The sequence below is a fragment of the Pelodiscus sinensis genome, chromosome 22 (genome assembly GCF_052426305.1).
Source record: "Pelodiscus sinensis isolate ZL-2025 chromosome 22, ASM5242630v1, whole genome shotgun sequence".
Taxonomy (NCBI): domain Eukaryota; kingdom Metazoa; phylum Chordata; order Testudines; family Trionychidae; genus Pelodiscus; species Pelodiscus sinensis.
The window spans coordinates 16,193,072-16,209,896 of record NC_143073.1 but is presented as its reverse complement, the minus strand read 5'-3'; the positions used below and the strand labels follow the sequence as shown (position 1 = coordinate 16,209,896).

At 55.9% G+C, this 16,825-nt stretch overlaps 2 protein-coding genes across 2 annotated transcripts; one reads left to right on the top strand and one right to left on the bottom strand.

Moving 5' to 3' along the window:
• The first annotated feature begins 612 nt into the window (after nt 1-612).
• SOX15 (SRY-box transcription factor 15) lies at nt 613-4,159 on the top strand. Its single transcript, XM_014576967.4, has 2 exons — nt 613-1,881; nt 3,563-4,159. Exons 1-2 carry the CDS (start codon nt 1,445-1,447, stop codon nt 3,741-3,743), a joined length of 618 nt encoding a protein of 205 aa, XP_014432453.2. The 5' UTR covers nt 613-1,444; the 3' UTR covers nt 3,744-4,159.
• Nucleotides 4,160-6,840: 2,681 nt separating this feature from the next.
• On the bottom strand, nt 6,841-11,431 carry MPDU1 (mannose-P-dolichol utilization defect 1). Its single transcript, XM_006112097.5, has 7 exons — nt 11,217-11,431; nt 9,617-9,682; nt 9,310-9,442; nt 8,272-8,357; nt 8,054-8,172; nt 7,583-7,693; nt 6,841-7,278 (listed from the first exon to the last, which is right to left on the bottom strand). Exons 1-7 carry the CDS (start codon nt 11,311-11,313, stop codon nt 7,150-7,152), a joined length of 741 nt encoding a protein of 246 aa, XP_006112159.1. The 5' UTR covers nt 11,314-11,431; the 3' UTR covers nt 6,841-7,149.
• Between the last annotated feature and the right edge of the window lie 5,394 nt (nt 11,432-16,825).

The following is a 16,825-nucleotide window of genomic DNA, read 5'->3' as shown; positions in this document are numbered from 1 at the left end:
CTGGAGGGGAGAAAGCTGAAGCTGTGAGGTGCTCCGTGGCTTTTAACCTAAAGGAGGTTGAGGCGATTGCTGCAGGATTGTGGTCCTGGGTCAGAAGGCCGCTGGAGCAGCCTGCGGTGCATATAGTTTCACTTTCCAGGTGCTGTGTTGCCACGGGGTGGGAAGGCCCCCCTGCCCCCAGTTCAGTCTCCTTCGCTCATTAACCATGGCAAGGGGCAGCCAGTTTTCTGGCTACACTTCAGCTTGCTGGGAAACCAAGTGGGTTCCTGTTGGTGGCCTTTCCCTGCCTGGCTCTCCCTTTATCCTACCCCAGGAGTTGAGGGATCCAAATGCCTAGCCATGCTTGGGGGCAGAATTTTTGACTTCTGCCCTCCCAGTGCAGGGTGAGGGGGACAGACTGCAGGTTTGTGACCAACAGGAGGTGGTGTAATTACTAGGACTGGCCCCTGGGGGAAGAGGCATACTAGGCAGAGCAAGGGGGCTCCCAGTCCCAAACCACTGGGAGGGAGCAGTTAGTGTAAATGCTGTGAGGTGGTCAGACCAGGTTTGGAGCTGGGAGGCTGCAGGGGTTGGGATCTGGGACTCCTGGGTTCTCTTGCTGGTTTGGGGGGGGGGGGGGGGAACAGGATTAAAAGCTAGTGACTGGCACCTACAACCCAGTTGTCCTAGCCTGAAGTACAGGTAGGGCTGGGCATCAGTTGGGACCCACCCCAGAGATGGCTGCAGTGTTGGCCTCCAAGACCTGTCCCTTGCAGGGGGTAGGACACACCAAGTTTGGCATGTCCTTGTATTACCCAGACCCTGCCCCTTGGGTATCTCCCATTCTATGACAGTACCTGGGACACCTGCATTCCCCACAGCTGGAGGGCAGGAGCAGAGCTGCCCTGCTTTTCCATGTACCTGCAGTGCTAGAGGGTCCTTGGGGGGACGACTCAGCAGAGGCGCTCTCCCCTGGCAGGCAGGGCTGGCCCCAGGGACTTATTCAGCAGAGGGGACAATGGGGTTTATCATCCCAGCTTGTGCTCCCCAAGACTTGAGGGGGAGGAGGCTGGACTCACTTTTTGTCCAGCCCAGATCCAGGTCTCTGGCCAGCGGGGTGCTACATTCCCCTTACAAGCCCAGCTTCACCCCCAGAGAGAGCATGCGGGAGGGCCTAGTTCTCTCCCTTCTGCTGGTGGGCATAAATGGCAAGTAAGGAATCCTGGGTTTTCTCCCTGGTGCTGGGAGGGGAGTGGGGAGGGCTGAGAGTCAGATAGGTGTAGGCAGGGCTAGCCTGGCTGGGTGGAGCAAGAGGCAGATACTTCCTTGTCTGCCTGAAGGAGCAGACGTGTGGGGAGTTCCACCCAGCAGGGGCAGGGCCAGTGGGTGGGCGTGGCAATGCAGGGCTATTTCCCTGTCCCCACATGCAGGCAAGGGCTCAGACCCGGCAGTGAGGGGGCCGGGTATGGCTGAGGGGGTGGGCATGGCAGGGGCGCCGGTGGGCGAGCCCTTGGACAAGGTGAAGCGGCCCATGAATGCCTTCATGGTGTGGTCCAGCGGGCAGCGGCGGCGCCTGGCACAGGAGCACCCCAAGATGCACAACTCCGAGATCTCCAAGCGCCTGGGGGCGGCCTGGCGCCGGCTGGGCGAGGCTGAGAAACGCCCCTTCATCGAGGAGGCCAAGCGTCTCCGGGCCCGCCATATGAAGGACTATCCTGACTACAAGTACCGGCCCCGGCGCAAGGGCCGGGCACCCACCAAGGAACTGCCCACAGGCCGTCCGCCCCCACAGCTGCCTGCCTCCAGACCCTGGGGCTACAGTGAGCCACTAGCCTACCAACCGCCCCGTTATCCGCAGTACCCGGCTAGCCAGGCCTACGGGAACGCCGCTGGAGGGTACAGGTGGGTCCCGTGCTGCTGCTGCCCCAAGGGCATTGCTTTGCCATTTGTTTGAACTCCATTTCTGTGCTTTCTGTTCTTTTCTCTTCCTCCCTGTGTGTCCCTAAGTCAGTGCCCCTGGACTAGAGGTAGGGTCTGGCAGGGAGCTAGGCACAAACCCTAAATCCTTTTGCTGGTTTGTTCCCTTTCCCCTGGTCCAGAAGGGATGAAATTAGGCCAGCTGAGGGGGGTCTGTGTGTAACCTGCTCCACAGATGGCCGCACCTCAGCACGAGGTGGAGTCTCTCCACAAGCAGTTGCCCTTACCCAGAGGTGGCTGCATGTCAGTGCCAGGTGCAGGCTAGGCCCCTAGAATAGAATACATATTCCAGGTGCTGGTCAGGACTCAGCTCCTGCCCCAGAATTTGCATCTAACTGTTAAGGTGATTGTGGGATGAGTCAGCGGAGGGGGGGGGGAGGTAAGCTGCCCATAGCACCCATGGGCCCTGCCAGCTGTTGTGATCCCCAGGGGATACCATGAAGTGAAGGCTTCCCAGTGGTGAACCCAGGTGTCCTGACTCCCAGCTGCCTCTAGCCCCTGCTAGGATTGATCCCAGGAGTCCTGACTCCCTAGTATGACAGGATGTTACCTTCCCTGCCCTAGGACTTTGGGTCCTGGCCAGGAGTGGGGTAGGGCACCAGGTGGTGCCTGTCCTGCAGTGGGCAAGGATTCACTATGCCCTGAACAAAGGGGTCATGACCCAGCCAGGCTATGTCCAATCCATGGCTTGGCTCCACTCCCTGTACCCAGGGTGGGTGGGTCTGGCTGTAGGATCTAGTGCTGTGGGGAGAGGAAACAGATACAAGTAATAGAACCCAGGCATCCTGGCTCCCAGCATTCCCTGCTCTAACCACTAGGTTCCACTATGAAGTGGTTCCTACATGAAGCAGCAGGGGATCTCTGGTCGGGGGTAGGGGGAGGGAAGGGGAATGCTCAGAGCAGGCATCTTGGAGGCTGGGTGCCAGGACACCTGGGTTCCATCCCTGGCCCCGGGAGGGAGGGAGGGGAGGGCAGGGCAGGCTGGGGCAGGCTGTGGGGGAGCCGCTCACATGCCCAGAACCGGATTAACAGGCCGCCTGAGGAATGCAGCCCTGGCTCACCCAGCCCTGCGGAGGGGAGCCTCTTCCTGCAGCTGCAGGGGCAGGGCTGGCATCCTCTCCCCTGCCTCTCCCCATGAGATCTCCCAGCATTGGGGAGCAAACCCATAAGTGCTGGCTCCAAGCCCCACTGCTCTAACCACTGGACCCCACTCTCCTCCCAGAGTGAGGAAACATCCCCCTCCCATACTAGAAACCCTGTCATTAGTTGCTCATTAGTCTCAGCAGTGAAAAGCTGAGCAGTAATGAGGAAAGCAGGGGATGCAGTCGGGTGCCTTTGGGGCAGGATGAACCCAGAAGTCTGGGCCAGGCCACTGAACTCTCTGACTGGGGAGAAGCTGGGGGAGCATAGAAAGCAGTGGGGCTAGTGGCTGTGGGGGGCTGGGAACCAAGATTCCTGAGTTCTCTCCCCAATGCTAGGAGCAAGGGGGAGGATTAAGTGTTTGGGTGGAAAAGAGCAAGGTCCCAGACATTCAGGGAAAAACTCAAGAGGAGCTGTGTTCTCCCCAGTCATTTAACCCTTCTCTGCTTTTGTCATCCCCCTGCAGTAGCCTGTCCTACGGGCCCCTGGCCCCGATGCCCTACAAGCAAGACCCCCAACCCCACCCAGAGGGGGTGCTGCCAGCTGACTTCCGTGACATGATGGCTGCCTATGGCCTGCAGGCCTGCGACATGGGCGAGAGCTTCCCGCAGCCACCCTACGAGGCTCCTGGGCTGACGCCCCTCTAGCCCTGCTGCAGGGCAGGACTGAGGGAGGCTTTTATACAGAAAGAAAAACATCAAGGAAACCACTCAGGAGGAGCTGTGGGTGCAGCACATGGGCTGGCAGCTGGAGTAATGGGGAGAGAAGAAGGTGGAAACCCCCCTCCCAATACTTTAGAGCAACCCCAACTGTTAATCTTTCCAGGCTGGCTTCTAATCCATTCCCTCCCCCTTACCCCCCGCCCCCTTTCACGGCTGCTTCTGTTCTACTTCACCCAGTTGGAAGCAGGGGAGAGGGGGCTGGAGAACTTGGGGAGGAGATGAAAAATTAGGTGTTTTTGGAGGCACAGCAGGAGGAGCCCCCTGAGAAGGTACTGGCTGGCTGTATATCTTAATGCCACTTGTCAACCTGTTTTGTAAAGACAATAAACCAGGCTTCTGGAGGTGGGTCTAGCCCCAGAGCATTACTGGGGGAGGGAGAAGGAGGGAGCAAAGGGCAACTGAGACATTGGATAAGGGGCAGTAACAGACCCTCTCTGCCCCCCACATTTGCAGGATCATTGCAGGCAATGCCTCTTGCTTCATACCTGCTAGTCCACCTGGGGTTCCACAGCCCTGCTCCCCAAGCTCTATCAGTGCTCCTTACTCCTGACCTCCAGCCCCCTCCCACAACCCCTTGATAATTCTTCCCTGGAGCAGCCCAGAAAAGAGCTAGGGCAGTGGTTTCCAGCCTTTTTAATCACAAGATCACTCTTCAATTTCAGTGCAATGTAAGATCTACCACAAACCCAAATACCCATGTCCCATTTCCTTCCTGCCCCTTCAAGGCCCTCCCCCTGCTCACTCCACCCCCTTTATCCCCCCCATCCTCATTCACTTGCACCAAGCTGAGGTAGGGGGTTGCGGTACATGGTTTGTCTTGGGCCAAAGGGTTTGGAGTGTGGGAGGGGCTCTGGGCTTGGGCCAGGAGAGGGTTCAGGGTACAAGCTCTGGCAAGGAGTTTGGGTGCAGGGGAAAGTTCAGGAAGCAGGCTCTGGGCCTGGTTTAACTGAGATGGCTTCTGGGTGGTGAAGGAGTGGGGTTAAGGCAGGCCTCCTCTTGCCTGGCCTTGCACCACTCCTGAAAGCAGCTAGCATGTACAGCAACGGTTCTATGGCACCATGTGGTGCCCCTTATCTACCAGCCATAGTTTCCTATTGTTGATCAAAGGGAGCTGCAGGCAAGGACAGCATGTGGAGACCCCCTGCTCTGTCTTTGAGGGGCTACAGGGACATGCCAGTTGTGTCTAGGAGCAGCAATTACCACAGCAATAATTACTCCTGCCCAGTAAGGTTTGGCATTTTAGAACTCACCACTCAATTAAATTTAAGTGTAAGAGAAATTAAAATGATGAAATGCACAGACCAGTCAAAAACCAAGAACAACTCTCTTCCCTCCCCCCCCCCCCCCCATCCATATGTATGTGTTGGGGCAGGAGATGAGGGAAGGACAGTGTGTTTGTGAGTGACAGACACACAGTGTAGAATAGTGGTAGAAATGTAGCCATGTTAGTCTGGTGCAGCTGAAACAAAAAACAGGACTGAATATTGCTGAGCCTCATTTGCATACCTAAAGAGCCTTTTTTTCAGAAGAAGCTCTTGCACAAGGAGGGTCTACACTGCCCCTTGTACAAGAAGACCCCTCTTGCGCAGCGCCGTTACACCTATTACTTTTCAGGAAGAATGGCATTGCTCAAGAGGGGGCAGCGTAGACACTCCTTGAGCAAGAGCCTCTTCTGAAAAAAATGGTGGCTCATTAGGTATGCAAATGAGGCTCAGCAATATTCTACACTTAGCCTTATTTGCATATTAATTGTGCAAGAAGCCACAAGTGTAGACATAGCATCTGTGTGGAGATAGGGTACAGGAGTGGGGATAGGACAGACACTCTGACATCAGCTCCCCCCATCTCCCTTCCACATCCTGCACAGCAAGCAGGGGGCAGCTCCAAGGCAGAGGGCAGGAGCAGCATGACAGTGGGTAGACAGCAACTGAAGTGCCAGCGCTTGATAGCTTCCTGCCAAACTAGTCAGGATCCCCTGTCAGAGGCTCTGATCTACTGGTTAGTGACCCGTGGCCTAGGGGTGCCCATACTGAGAGTAAGGAAGGGTTAAAGCAACAGGACCATGGTGTTGTATGGGGAAAATGGGGGCAGGGCTGGGAGCCAGAACTGCTGAGTTCTCTCCTGGCTTTGGGTTTGAAGGGCTGAGGGATTAGAGCAGCAGAGGCTGGAAGCCAGGATGCCTGGGTTCTCCCTGGCTCCAGGCAGTAGGGAGGGGAAATACTGTGACCCCACCTGCACCTGGGGCCTCTTCAAAGCAGCTGCCATGGCATCAGCAAGCCAAACCCCACCCTGTAACTGCCCTGGGCCTGGAGACACAAACAACCACTCCCAGCCCATCACCTTTAAGTGACACAGCTCCAGGTTCTGCTCTGCCAGAGGCCTTCACTCCTTCTTGCAGCCCCTCCCAGCCCCTGGCTCTCACTTTGGACCCGCAGTTCCCAGAGGTCAGGGAAGGTCGCAGCTAACAAATTAACCCCACATGTGCCAGGGAATGGGAGCAGTAGAGAAAGGTGATGGGGCCATTGCCCTGGTAATAGAATGTTTGGTCCCAGCTGCAACATGAGTTTCTGCCTGTTCCCACTCCCAGTTACCACAGTAACCAGGGCAGGGCTCAGAATCCACATGTTCTGACAGGAAGGGGTGAATCAGCCACAGAAACTTGCTGTGGGGGCACCTGCAGAGGGATCCCAGGGCTGAGCCTGCCCCCACCCAGGGAGAGACCCAGGAGTGCTGGCTCCCAGCATCAGCAGGGACTCTAGGCAGACAGGGCTCCATGCCTGGTTTGGCTTTGCCCTGCCCCATCTGGTGCCAGTTTATCCCAGGGCCAGGAGCATGGGGGTGGAACAGTGGTGACTAATTGGAATGATTAGCAACAAACTCATTAGTTGTTGGGGGTGTCCCTGTCTGCCTTCTTGATTGCTGCTCCCCCTGCCCCAGTCAACCTTCCTTCTGCGCCCTGGCCCTGCAACGAGTCCCACAGATTCCTTCCTTCCCTGATGGGGCAGGCACAATGGCTAAGCGCTCATGAAAACTCAGCATTTAATTAAGGGGGGGGCACTTACAGGCCTAGCTCCTCCCTGCCAGAGCCCAGCTGGTAAAAGGAGCACAGACCCTTGACAAAGCCAAGAAAGGGAAAGTGGGGGGAGGGGAACAGATCAGGCTGGCTGAGAGGGGTCCCTCTAGAGAGTGCTGATGAGCCAGAAGGCAGGCAGCTCTGCTCCCCCCTCGATAGGACTCAGATTATAGTGGGGCAGAGCCAGCCCTGCTGACTGCCTGCTTGTTAGCAAGCTACAGTTGTCAGCTCCCAAACCCCTCTGGGGTCCCCGCCCTCCTATGCCTGCTTCTTCCTGGCCTCCACGCCGGCCGACATGTCCCAGTAGTACAGCAGCTGGCCTGCGATAACCCCATTGCAGACAGACGAGACCACATAGGTGACAGCCATCAGGGGATCTCCTGTCTCCTAGCAGGACAGACAGACAGAGGTAAGATTACAAAGAAGGGCAGTGACTGGCTGGCTGGCTCAGGGGGCAGGAAATGGGACATGGGGCTTGTCCTCTCTGAGAATGCCAATTCTGGTCTCAGTTCATGCACATGTCACATCACACCCCACCCACCAGGGAGACTGAACAAGCCCCAGACACACTGAATGCCATCCGACTAGGAACATGATAGGGCCATGCTCACAGGGATTGTGAGAAAGAACCCCCATGGTGCCCTTTGACCCAACGCTCATACCTCCCTCCAAAAAGGGGGGATGGCACTACCTGCACGGAAGTGAAAATCCGGGCCAGCGAGCCAGCAAAGAGCAGGAAGATGGTGATGGCTGACAGCTGCCCCGTGTGTCCATTGTGGTAGTTGGTGGCTGCCTGGAGCACCTGGGGGGAGGGGAAGAGAAGAAAGACATCCCACTGCTGATCAGCAGCTTAGACAGAACTCTGCCTCCACTGCATCATGAGCCCCCATCATTCTATCCATGGCCCCCCATGCTCTGGGGAGTGAGTCCCTCTGTATGGAGGCAGCCCCACAAAAACAAACATAGCATCCCACCAGTGCACCCTAAGCCAAGCCATCCTCTGTATGCAGGATTCAATGGGAATGGGAGCCAGCACCCCCTACAGGGGACAGGCCCCATGGACCATTCTCTGCCCACCCTGAGCCAGGCAGTCCCTGGCACCTCTAAAGGGGACAGGGCCCATTGTTGCTCCAGGAGGTTCTGAGGAAGAACTGGCACTTACTCGGCTGATGATGATAGCGGGCATGTTGGTGGCTTGCAGCAGAGTGACCACGGCCTGGGGCACAAGGGGGGACAGCAACAGAGCGAGCAGAGCAAAATACAGCACTAGGAAAGAGATACCTGGTGGGGGGGGAGAATGGGAGAAAGTTAAATCCCCCCCATGTACAGATCCATCTACAGCTCCTCCCCTTCTGCAAGCCCCACTGGCACCCCACTTACCTTGTGCTGTGCGACCCCCGAAATGCTGGGCCAGGAAGCCAATGGCGACTGTTTGAAGCATAAGGAAGAGAGCCTCTCCCCAAGCACTGGGGAAAGAGAACATGAGATCAAGTTCCCCCCAATGACCCATTGTTTCTTCAGCCAGCCAGTCCTGTTCCCCTCCAAGAGCCAAGGAGAGGACCCAGGAGCCCCAGTTTGCAGCCCCCTGCTCTAAACTGCCAGCCCCACTCCCTTCCCAGAGCTGAGGAGATGACCCAGGAGTTCTGGCACCCAGCTCCCATTGCTCTGACGCACTGGACTCCACCAATGTGAGCTCTCTCCTCCAGTGCTGACCCCACTTCAGTTCAGACTAGAAATGTTAGTGTGTAGTCATTACATGATTAACTAATAATCCCAGGCTTATTGGTTAACCCTAGTGACTACATGCAGCCCCCTCCCAGGCTACCTCTGTATCAGAGACAGGAGCAGGTACCCACGGGGAACCAACTTTTAAGTGTGCCATCTCCCGTGGAGATGCCTGCCCCCCGCACTGCTGCCTCTGATAGAAAGGCAGCAACACAGAGGGGAGGTGGAGGTAGACAGGAGACAGTACACATGGGAAGCCAGCTTTCAAGCCAGCTCCCCACACATATCAGCTCCTGCCAAGCCACCTGCCCCACCACCCTTTCGTGTGTGGGGGGAGAGGACAGTCAGGAGGTGTAACACATGCAAAACAGCTTTCAAGCCAGCTCCCCATGTGTATCAGCTCCCGTGGAGTTGCCTGCTCCCCATACTGTCTCTTTTTCAGAGGCAGCAGGGTGGCACAGGTGGGAGCAGGAACTCTGGCTTAAAAGCCAGCTCCCCACAAGCAATGGCTCCCACCTCCCCTCACGTATAAACGTGTAACCATTTAAACAGTGGTTGTACATTTACACAAATACATGTTAGTTAGCATCCCTAGTTCAGACCCACCAGGTGCGGGAGCTGCTCTGTGGCTAGTAGTGGTGTCACAGGGTTGGGTCTCCCTCTGGTGGCAAGGAGGGGCAGGCGCAGCCTCACCTGAAGGGGAAGCTGTTGGCCACGCTGTACACCATGGTGCCCGTGATGGCCAGTAGCTCCAGTAGGATAGAGTTAAAACTAAGCCCCTCAGCACTCTTCGCCTTCAGGATCTTAAACACCTGAGGCAGCTTCACTGCAGGGAGACAAAATACACATCAGAGCCGAGGGCAGCCTCATAACCCCGAGCCAGCCAGTCTCTAGCCCTGGGGCTGTGTTGGTACCGGCACCTCCTAGAGAGGGGACAGGACCTGTGCCCCATTCCCATCCCCCCAGGTGCTGAGAAGAGGTCAAGGGGGCAGATCCATACCCATAAGTGACCCTGCAACGATGGCGATTCCTAGACATTTGCTGATCAGGATCTTCAGACAGGGAACTGCCCACAAAGGAAATGGAGCAGAAGAAGAGAAGAGAGTTCAGTACACAGTAGGGCAGCAGCATGCCCATCCCCAGCCCCCAAGCCTCTGTGCTTAGCACCTGCCTTATACGCAAGGGCATCCTCCCCCATGATCTCTTTCTCCCCAGGTGGGGCAACCTGGGGTCAAACATGGAGTCCAGGTCAGGTCACAAGCAATACCCATCCCCCATCCCACAGCAACTAGGGCTATGTCTACACTTGTGGCTTCTTGCGCAATATGCCAATGAGGCTAAGCATGGAATATCGCCGAGCCTCATTTGCATACCTAATGAGTATGCAAAAAACCCTCTTGTACAAGAAGGGGCAGTGTAGATGCTCTTTCTTGCGCAAGAGTCTCGGCTGAAAAAAATGGTGGCTCATTAGGTATGCAAATGAGGCTCAGCAATATTCCATGCTTAGCCTCATTTGCATATTACTCAGATTCATAGACTTTAAGGTCTGAAGGGACCATTATGATCATCTAGTCCGACCCCCTGCATAGTGCAGGCCACAAAATCTCACCCACCCCTCCTAGAATAATCCTCTCACCTATATCTCAGATATTGAAGCCTTCAAATACTTTGAAGACCCCAAGATGCAGAGAATCCTCCAGCTGTGATCTGTGCCCCATGCTACAGAGGAAGGTGAAAAACCTCCAGGACCTCTGCCAATCTACCCTGGAGGAAAATTCCTTCTCAACCCCAAATATGGCGATCAGCTAAACCCTGAGCATGTGGGCAAGACTCATCAGCCAGACACCCAGAAAGTTCTGTATAGTAACTCCTAACCTTCCTCCATTGACCTATTTCCCACTGATAATGGTCAATGAGTTACCAAGATCATGTTATCTCATCAAACCATCCCCTTCATCAACCCATCTAGTTTAATCTTGAAGCCAGACAGATCTTTTGCCCCCACTACTTCCTTTGGAAGAACGTTCCAGAACCTCACTCCTCTAATGGTTAGAAACCTTCGTCTAATCTCAAGTCTAAACTTCCTACTAGCCAGCTTATATCCATTTGTTCTTGTGTCCACATTGGTATTAAGCTTAAATAATTCCTCTCCCTCCCTGGTATTTATCCCTCTAATATATTTAAAAAGTGCAATCATGTCCCCCCTCAGCCTTCTTTTGGTTAAGGTAAACAAGCCAAGCTCCCTGAGTCTCCTTTCATAAGACAGGTTTTCCATTCCTCGGGGCCCCAGAGTGGCAGACCAGTGAGGGTCGTGACGTGCCCCCCGCGAGGAATGAGTTAAAAGTGACAATCGCCCACGGTCCCCCGTCTGCGGAGCACTTCCGCCCCGCGCCGTTGGAACAGAAAAACGCCAAACACAGCACTTCCGGTCTGCGGTTACTATCTAGCGCCCTACACCACCATGGCGCCTGCACTGAGTGTTTCCGGTCGCGCCCAGTAACTTCCGCCCTACCCCATCATGGCGACCGAGTGCCTCGCGCTTCATTCTTCCGCGCTACCGGCAGCAGGCACTGAAAGGTTGCCATAGCGCCCGGGCTCACCGTGCAGCAGGTTGAAGCGCAGCAGCAGCTCATCGTAGCAGCGCTCGGGGAGCAGGTGCGGGACCAGCAGCCCCCTCAGCAGCGCCTCCGCCGCCATCTTGGGAAATGGCGGCGGTCCAGCACTTCCGCCTCCATGTCACCATGGAGGCCCTGTCCCACTGCGCAGACGCACTGGCTCCTTCACACTCCTGCGCATGTGCGCCTCGTTACCATCTCTTTTGTGAACATGAGCCCTGTCCCATGTGCAGCGCTCTCTCTTGCGCGCATGCTCCCTGTGCCCTGCGCTCAGCGCGCATGTGCTCCCTGCCCTCTTCCCGGTTCTCTCGCCTTCCTTGCGGCGCCTGCGCCTTCTGTGCCCCTCTTAGTTCCCCCCCCTCCGGCGCATGCGCCCTTGTGCGCCTGCCCCCCCCCCAACATTCCAGGCTGATTCTGAGCCAAAGTCTTGCCAAGACCAAGATGGCTGCCGCCTCGCCGCCATCTTGCCCCCTGGCCATCCTGAGCCGGGGGGCCGTGGCCCTGTGCTTGCTCCAGGCCCTGCGGCTGCAACGGGGGCGTCGCCGGCGCGAGGCTGCCCGCCTGCTCCGGGCTTCCCGGCGCCGCCGGGCCCGGGCCCGCTGGGGCCATCGCTTCGCCCTGCTGTGGCAGGTGGGGACCCCGGTATCCGGGCCCCGCCCCGCCCCTGCCCCACCGCCACGGGAGCGGCGTCTGTGGAGCAAAGCCCGCAGCTCGGCCTTCTGGGAGACAGTGCGGGCCAAGGCCTTCGGGCCGGGCGAGTGGGCGGAGAACTTCCGCCTGGGCCCCGCCACCTTCGACTACCTGTGTGGGCGGCTGGGTGCTGCCATCCGGCGCCGCGACACCAACATGCGCCGGGCCATCCCCGCCGAGGTGCGCCTGGCCATGACCCTGTGGCGCCTGGGTGCCTGCACCGAGTACCGGGCCGTGGAGCAGCAGTTCGGTGTCTCCCGCTCCACCGTATGCAAGATCCTGAGAGACGTCTGTGAGGCCGTGGTGGCTATCCTCACCCCTGCCTATGTGACCGCCCCTGCTGGGCCTGAGGCTGCTGGCTTTCCTGCCCCTCCCCAGCTGGCCGGCGTGCTGGGCCGCCTCCACGTGCCCATTCGGGCCCCCAATGAGAACGCCGCTGGGTACTTCAACTGCCGGGGCTGGCACTCTGTGGTGCTGCAGGCTGCTGTCGACGCACGTGGCTGCTTCTGGGACCTAAGTGTTGGCTGTCCCGGCAGGCAGAGTGATGCGCAGGTGCTGAGGGCCTCCGAGCTCTACCAGCGTGCCCAGCGTGGGGAGTTGTTCCCTGGGGAGACCCGGGATGTGGGTGGCGTGCAGGTGCCTGTCTACCTTCTGGGCGGCCCATCCTACCCACTTCTGCCGTGGCTGATGAGACCTTATCGTGCCAGGGAACTGACGCCAGCCCAGAGGCGCTTCAATGAGTACGCTGCTGCTGCCCGCACCGTGGTGGGGGTGGCGTTTGGCCGCCTCCGGGGCCGCTGGCGCTGCCTGCAGAAGCGAAACGATACAGACGTCTCCTTCCTGCCTACCCTCATCGCTGCCTGCTCTACCCTCCACAATGTCTGCGAGATGCATGGTGATGTCTTCCAGCCCCGATGGATGGTGGATGAAGAGGAGGAGGAGGAGGAAGTGCTCTTTGAGGTTGGGGAGGGAGACGAGGGTGCAGCAGCAGAGATCCGTGAGGCACTGGCTCAGACCCTGCGGGACTGAGAGAAAGAACCCAGGAGTCCTGACACCCAACCCCCCTGCTGTAACCCACCAGAACTGGGGAGAGAACCCAGGAGTCCTGACTCTGGCCCCCCTGCTTCCCTCCCCCATTTCTCCAACCATCCTTTCCCCTCCCCAACTTGGAAGCACCTCTTCTGGGGGTGGGAGTAGGTGAAGTGAGGGGGCCAGCTGGATGTGTGGGAAGAGGCAGGGTGGCTTGGGAGGTGGATCAGAACTGGGCTGGTAGCAGGGAGCTTGAAATTAGAAACCAGGCTATGGGAAAGACGTTGAAGTGAGAGGGGTCAGAGAATGGGGGGGCTGGGAAGGGAGTGTGTGTGGGGGACGACCGGGAGAACCAGACACCTGGGTTCTTTGTAGATGCAATAAATTAAAACTTCATCCCACAGAAGCCTATGTGTAATTGTCCTCCAACACATGTGCCCTCTGCCCGCCTCCTGGCCCACAGTTGCCCATTCAGCCAGCTCTGACTGGCTGGCCAACTTTCCAGGTGGACAGCAAGGAGAACTTGGAGACAGAGGCTGTACCTGTCTGGTCTCAGCTGGAGCACCGTGTCCAGTTCTGGGTGCTGGGTTTCAGGAAAGATGGGGACAAATTGGAGAATGTCCAGAGAAGAGCAATAAAAACAATGGAAGTTCTAGAAAACGTGACTTATGGGGGAAGTTGGAAAATATGGTCTGGAGAAGAGACGACTGAAAAGTTTTCAAGTGTGTAAAAGGTTGTTACAAGGAAGAGGGAGGAAAAAAATGTTCTCTTTAACATCTGAGAATAGAACAAGAAGCAATGGGCTTAAATTGCAGCAAGGGAGGTTTAGGTTGGACATTACAAAAAACTTCCTGTCAGGGTGGTTATGTGCTGGAATAAAATGCCTAGTGAGATTGCAGAATCTCCATCACTAAAGATATTTAAGAGCAGGTTAGAGAAACACCTGTCAGGGATGGGCTAGTTATTATTTAGTCATGCTGTAAGTACAGAGGACCGGATTAGACAACCCCTCAAGGTCCCTTTGGGTATGTCTACATTGCAGTCCTCTTTCAAGAGAGGAATGCAAATGCAGCTGAGCGAAATTGCAAATGAAACAGATTTGAATTTCCCCTGCTTCATCTGGATAATCACATCTGAGCGCTATTTCGAAATACCCTATTTTGAAAAAAAAACACTGTGTAGATGTGGTTATTTCGAAAGAAAACCCTTTCGAAATAACCCTTAAACCTCATTTTATAAGGAGTAAGGGTTATTTCAAAAGAAGGCTTTTCTTTTGAAATAACTGTGTCTACACAGTGATAGAAATGTAGCCGTGTTAGTCTGGTGTAGCTGAAACAAAATACAGGACTATGTAGCACTTTAAAGACTAACAAGACGTTTTATTAGATGATGAGCTTTCGTGGGCCAGACCCACTTCCTCAGATCAGCGTTTCTTTTATCGAAATAGGGTATTTCTAAATAGCACCCAGACACGATTATGCAAATGAAGCATGGGAAATTCAAATTCACGCTTCATTTGCAATTTCACTCAGCTGCATTTGCATTCCTCTCTCAAAAGAGGAATGCAGTGTAGACATACCCTTCCACTCCACCAATTCTCCTATGCGCACCTCTACGTCCTCCCCTCTATCCAGATATACCCACCTCTGTCCCGCCACCAATGACTCGCTGCATCCATCCACAGCCCTCAGTCCCTCTCTGTATACAGCCTGCTAAGCCTTCATGCCCCTTTCCCCTACACAGCCACCCCTTACACATCCTCTGTGAATCTGTCCTCATCCACATCCATCCATCGACCCACATCAACTTATCCATCAACTGTCCAGCCTTCTCTGAGGCTTTCCCCATCCCCACTGGGCTAGGAGGGTTCTGAGCTGCACCGGGTGAGGGGTCCCTATGTAAACTGGTTGCCCATAGATAGGTTCATCACTCATAAGGCCTTGGCACTACTGGATCTCACAGCCATTTCTTTTAGCCAGGAATGAGCTGGGGGTGGGTGATGAATGAACCCTAATTCAAAACCAGGCATTTAAGCTTGGTGATAGCTCTGTGGCTGTGCCTGGCCCCTGGAGCCAGACTTGCTCCCTCTGTTTCCATAGGGTGGAAGCTGCCATCCAGAGCTCTGCCAACCCCCATGCCCATAGGTTTGCCTAGGTACCTTCTTCCCCATGCCAACATCTCCCACCAGCAGGTATGTGCAAGACACACGGGGTAGTTTTTGGCCAACTGGATCCAGAAAGGGGTGTGGCGTGGGTGCCAGAGGACGTGGCTCAGCAGAAATGCCAAAAGGGGAATGGCTTTGCTCAATAAGGGATGTGGCTTATCAAAAGGGCTGAGGGCTGTCAGCTCAAAAGGGTCATGGCTTGACTGTCAAGGGAGGTGTGGCTTATCAGGTATCTTGCAAGAGGCATGGCTTTACCGTAACCATAACATTGGCATAATTTGCCCAGGGGGCATGGCTTAACAAAGCAATATGGCCATGGGCAATGTTCCCTCTACATTTTTCTATCCATGTGCAGAGTAAATGTTGTTCTGTGCACCAAGGTATGCATATATGTGCACCACCAGTAGAAATACATGCTGCCAGCTGCGGGCACTCTGCTAATCAGCTGGGCAGCACCTGAATCTCTCCAGGGAACACTGGTCCTGGGGTGTGGCTTCTCTGCCGAAAGGCTGATTGAACAAAGGACTCTGGGAAGGGGGCCGGGCTTGCTCCTGGGATCTTAGAAATGGGTGTGATTTGTTGAGAGGAGGTGTGGTATAAAGGCCTACTAGGGGAGTGGGATCCCTGTAGGGTGGAACTAAAGAGAGACCTCATCCAGGGAGCAGGGCTGAGTCATGGGATTTAGAAGAGGGTGTATCTTGTGGGTCAAGGTGCGTGGTTTGATGACTGACCTTAGAAAGGGGCGTGACTTGATGGCAAAGGGTGTGGTCTGAGGTAGGGATATGAGTATCGTGGATAAACCAATAAGCAAAAGCTCAAAGGTTAATGCTGTAGACTACATGCATTTCCCCCGACCCTTTGACAGTAAATTTGTTAGCAGGCTGGCCTGCACCCTGGCTCAGTCCCAGCTTGTGCAGGGTCTGGGGCCTACCCCCACTTTGGTTCTGCATTTAAAGTGTATTAAGAGCCAGGTGAGCAGGCAGCCCTGCCCACCTCCAGCTCACGCCGGGTCCGGGCACTCAGACCCCTCCCCCTGGACAGGGGCTTATAGAATAGTTGACTAACCGATAAGCAGGGCTCGACAAATAATGTAATCTACTTGCCCGTGGTGAATAGATTACAACCTGGAAGAGCCGGCACAGAGCGATCTGCGCATGCGCAGAGCGCAGAACCGCACGGCTGGCAGGCAGGGCTCGCTGCTGCTTGGCAAGCCCTGCCGATAAGAATTCATGAGGTTAATCGACTAGTCAATTAACCGATATTTAACATCCCTAGTCTGAGGCTGCTATCCCTTGTCCCTCGCCGGCCATGACTCAAGCAGCCTTGTGACACCCTGACTTCCCCTTAGGTGCTGTGCGGAGTTGTTCCTGCACACAGCTGAGTCAGCAGGGAGCCATAGCCACACCCAGGCCCTGCTAGAGGAAGCTGTGTCAAAGGCCTGCCCCGTGAGGGGACTGGGCACCCTCTGGGGCCAGGATGTAGCTTCATAAATTCAAGACAATTCCGGGATGAATCCTGGCCCTGCTCCCTGCAGACTAGGGCCCCAAGATACTGCCCTGGGGTATGGGGGTCAGCAGGGTGCTGTGCATAACTGTCCTGGGGCTGTATCTCTGCACCAGGCAAGGGGCCCCTGTGTAACCAGCTGCCCTGCCTCAGAGGTGGCTGCATCTCCTTAGTCCTGCTAGCTGTAATAGCCGTTTATTATTGCACA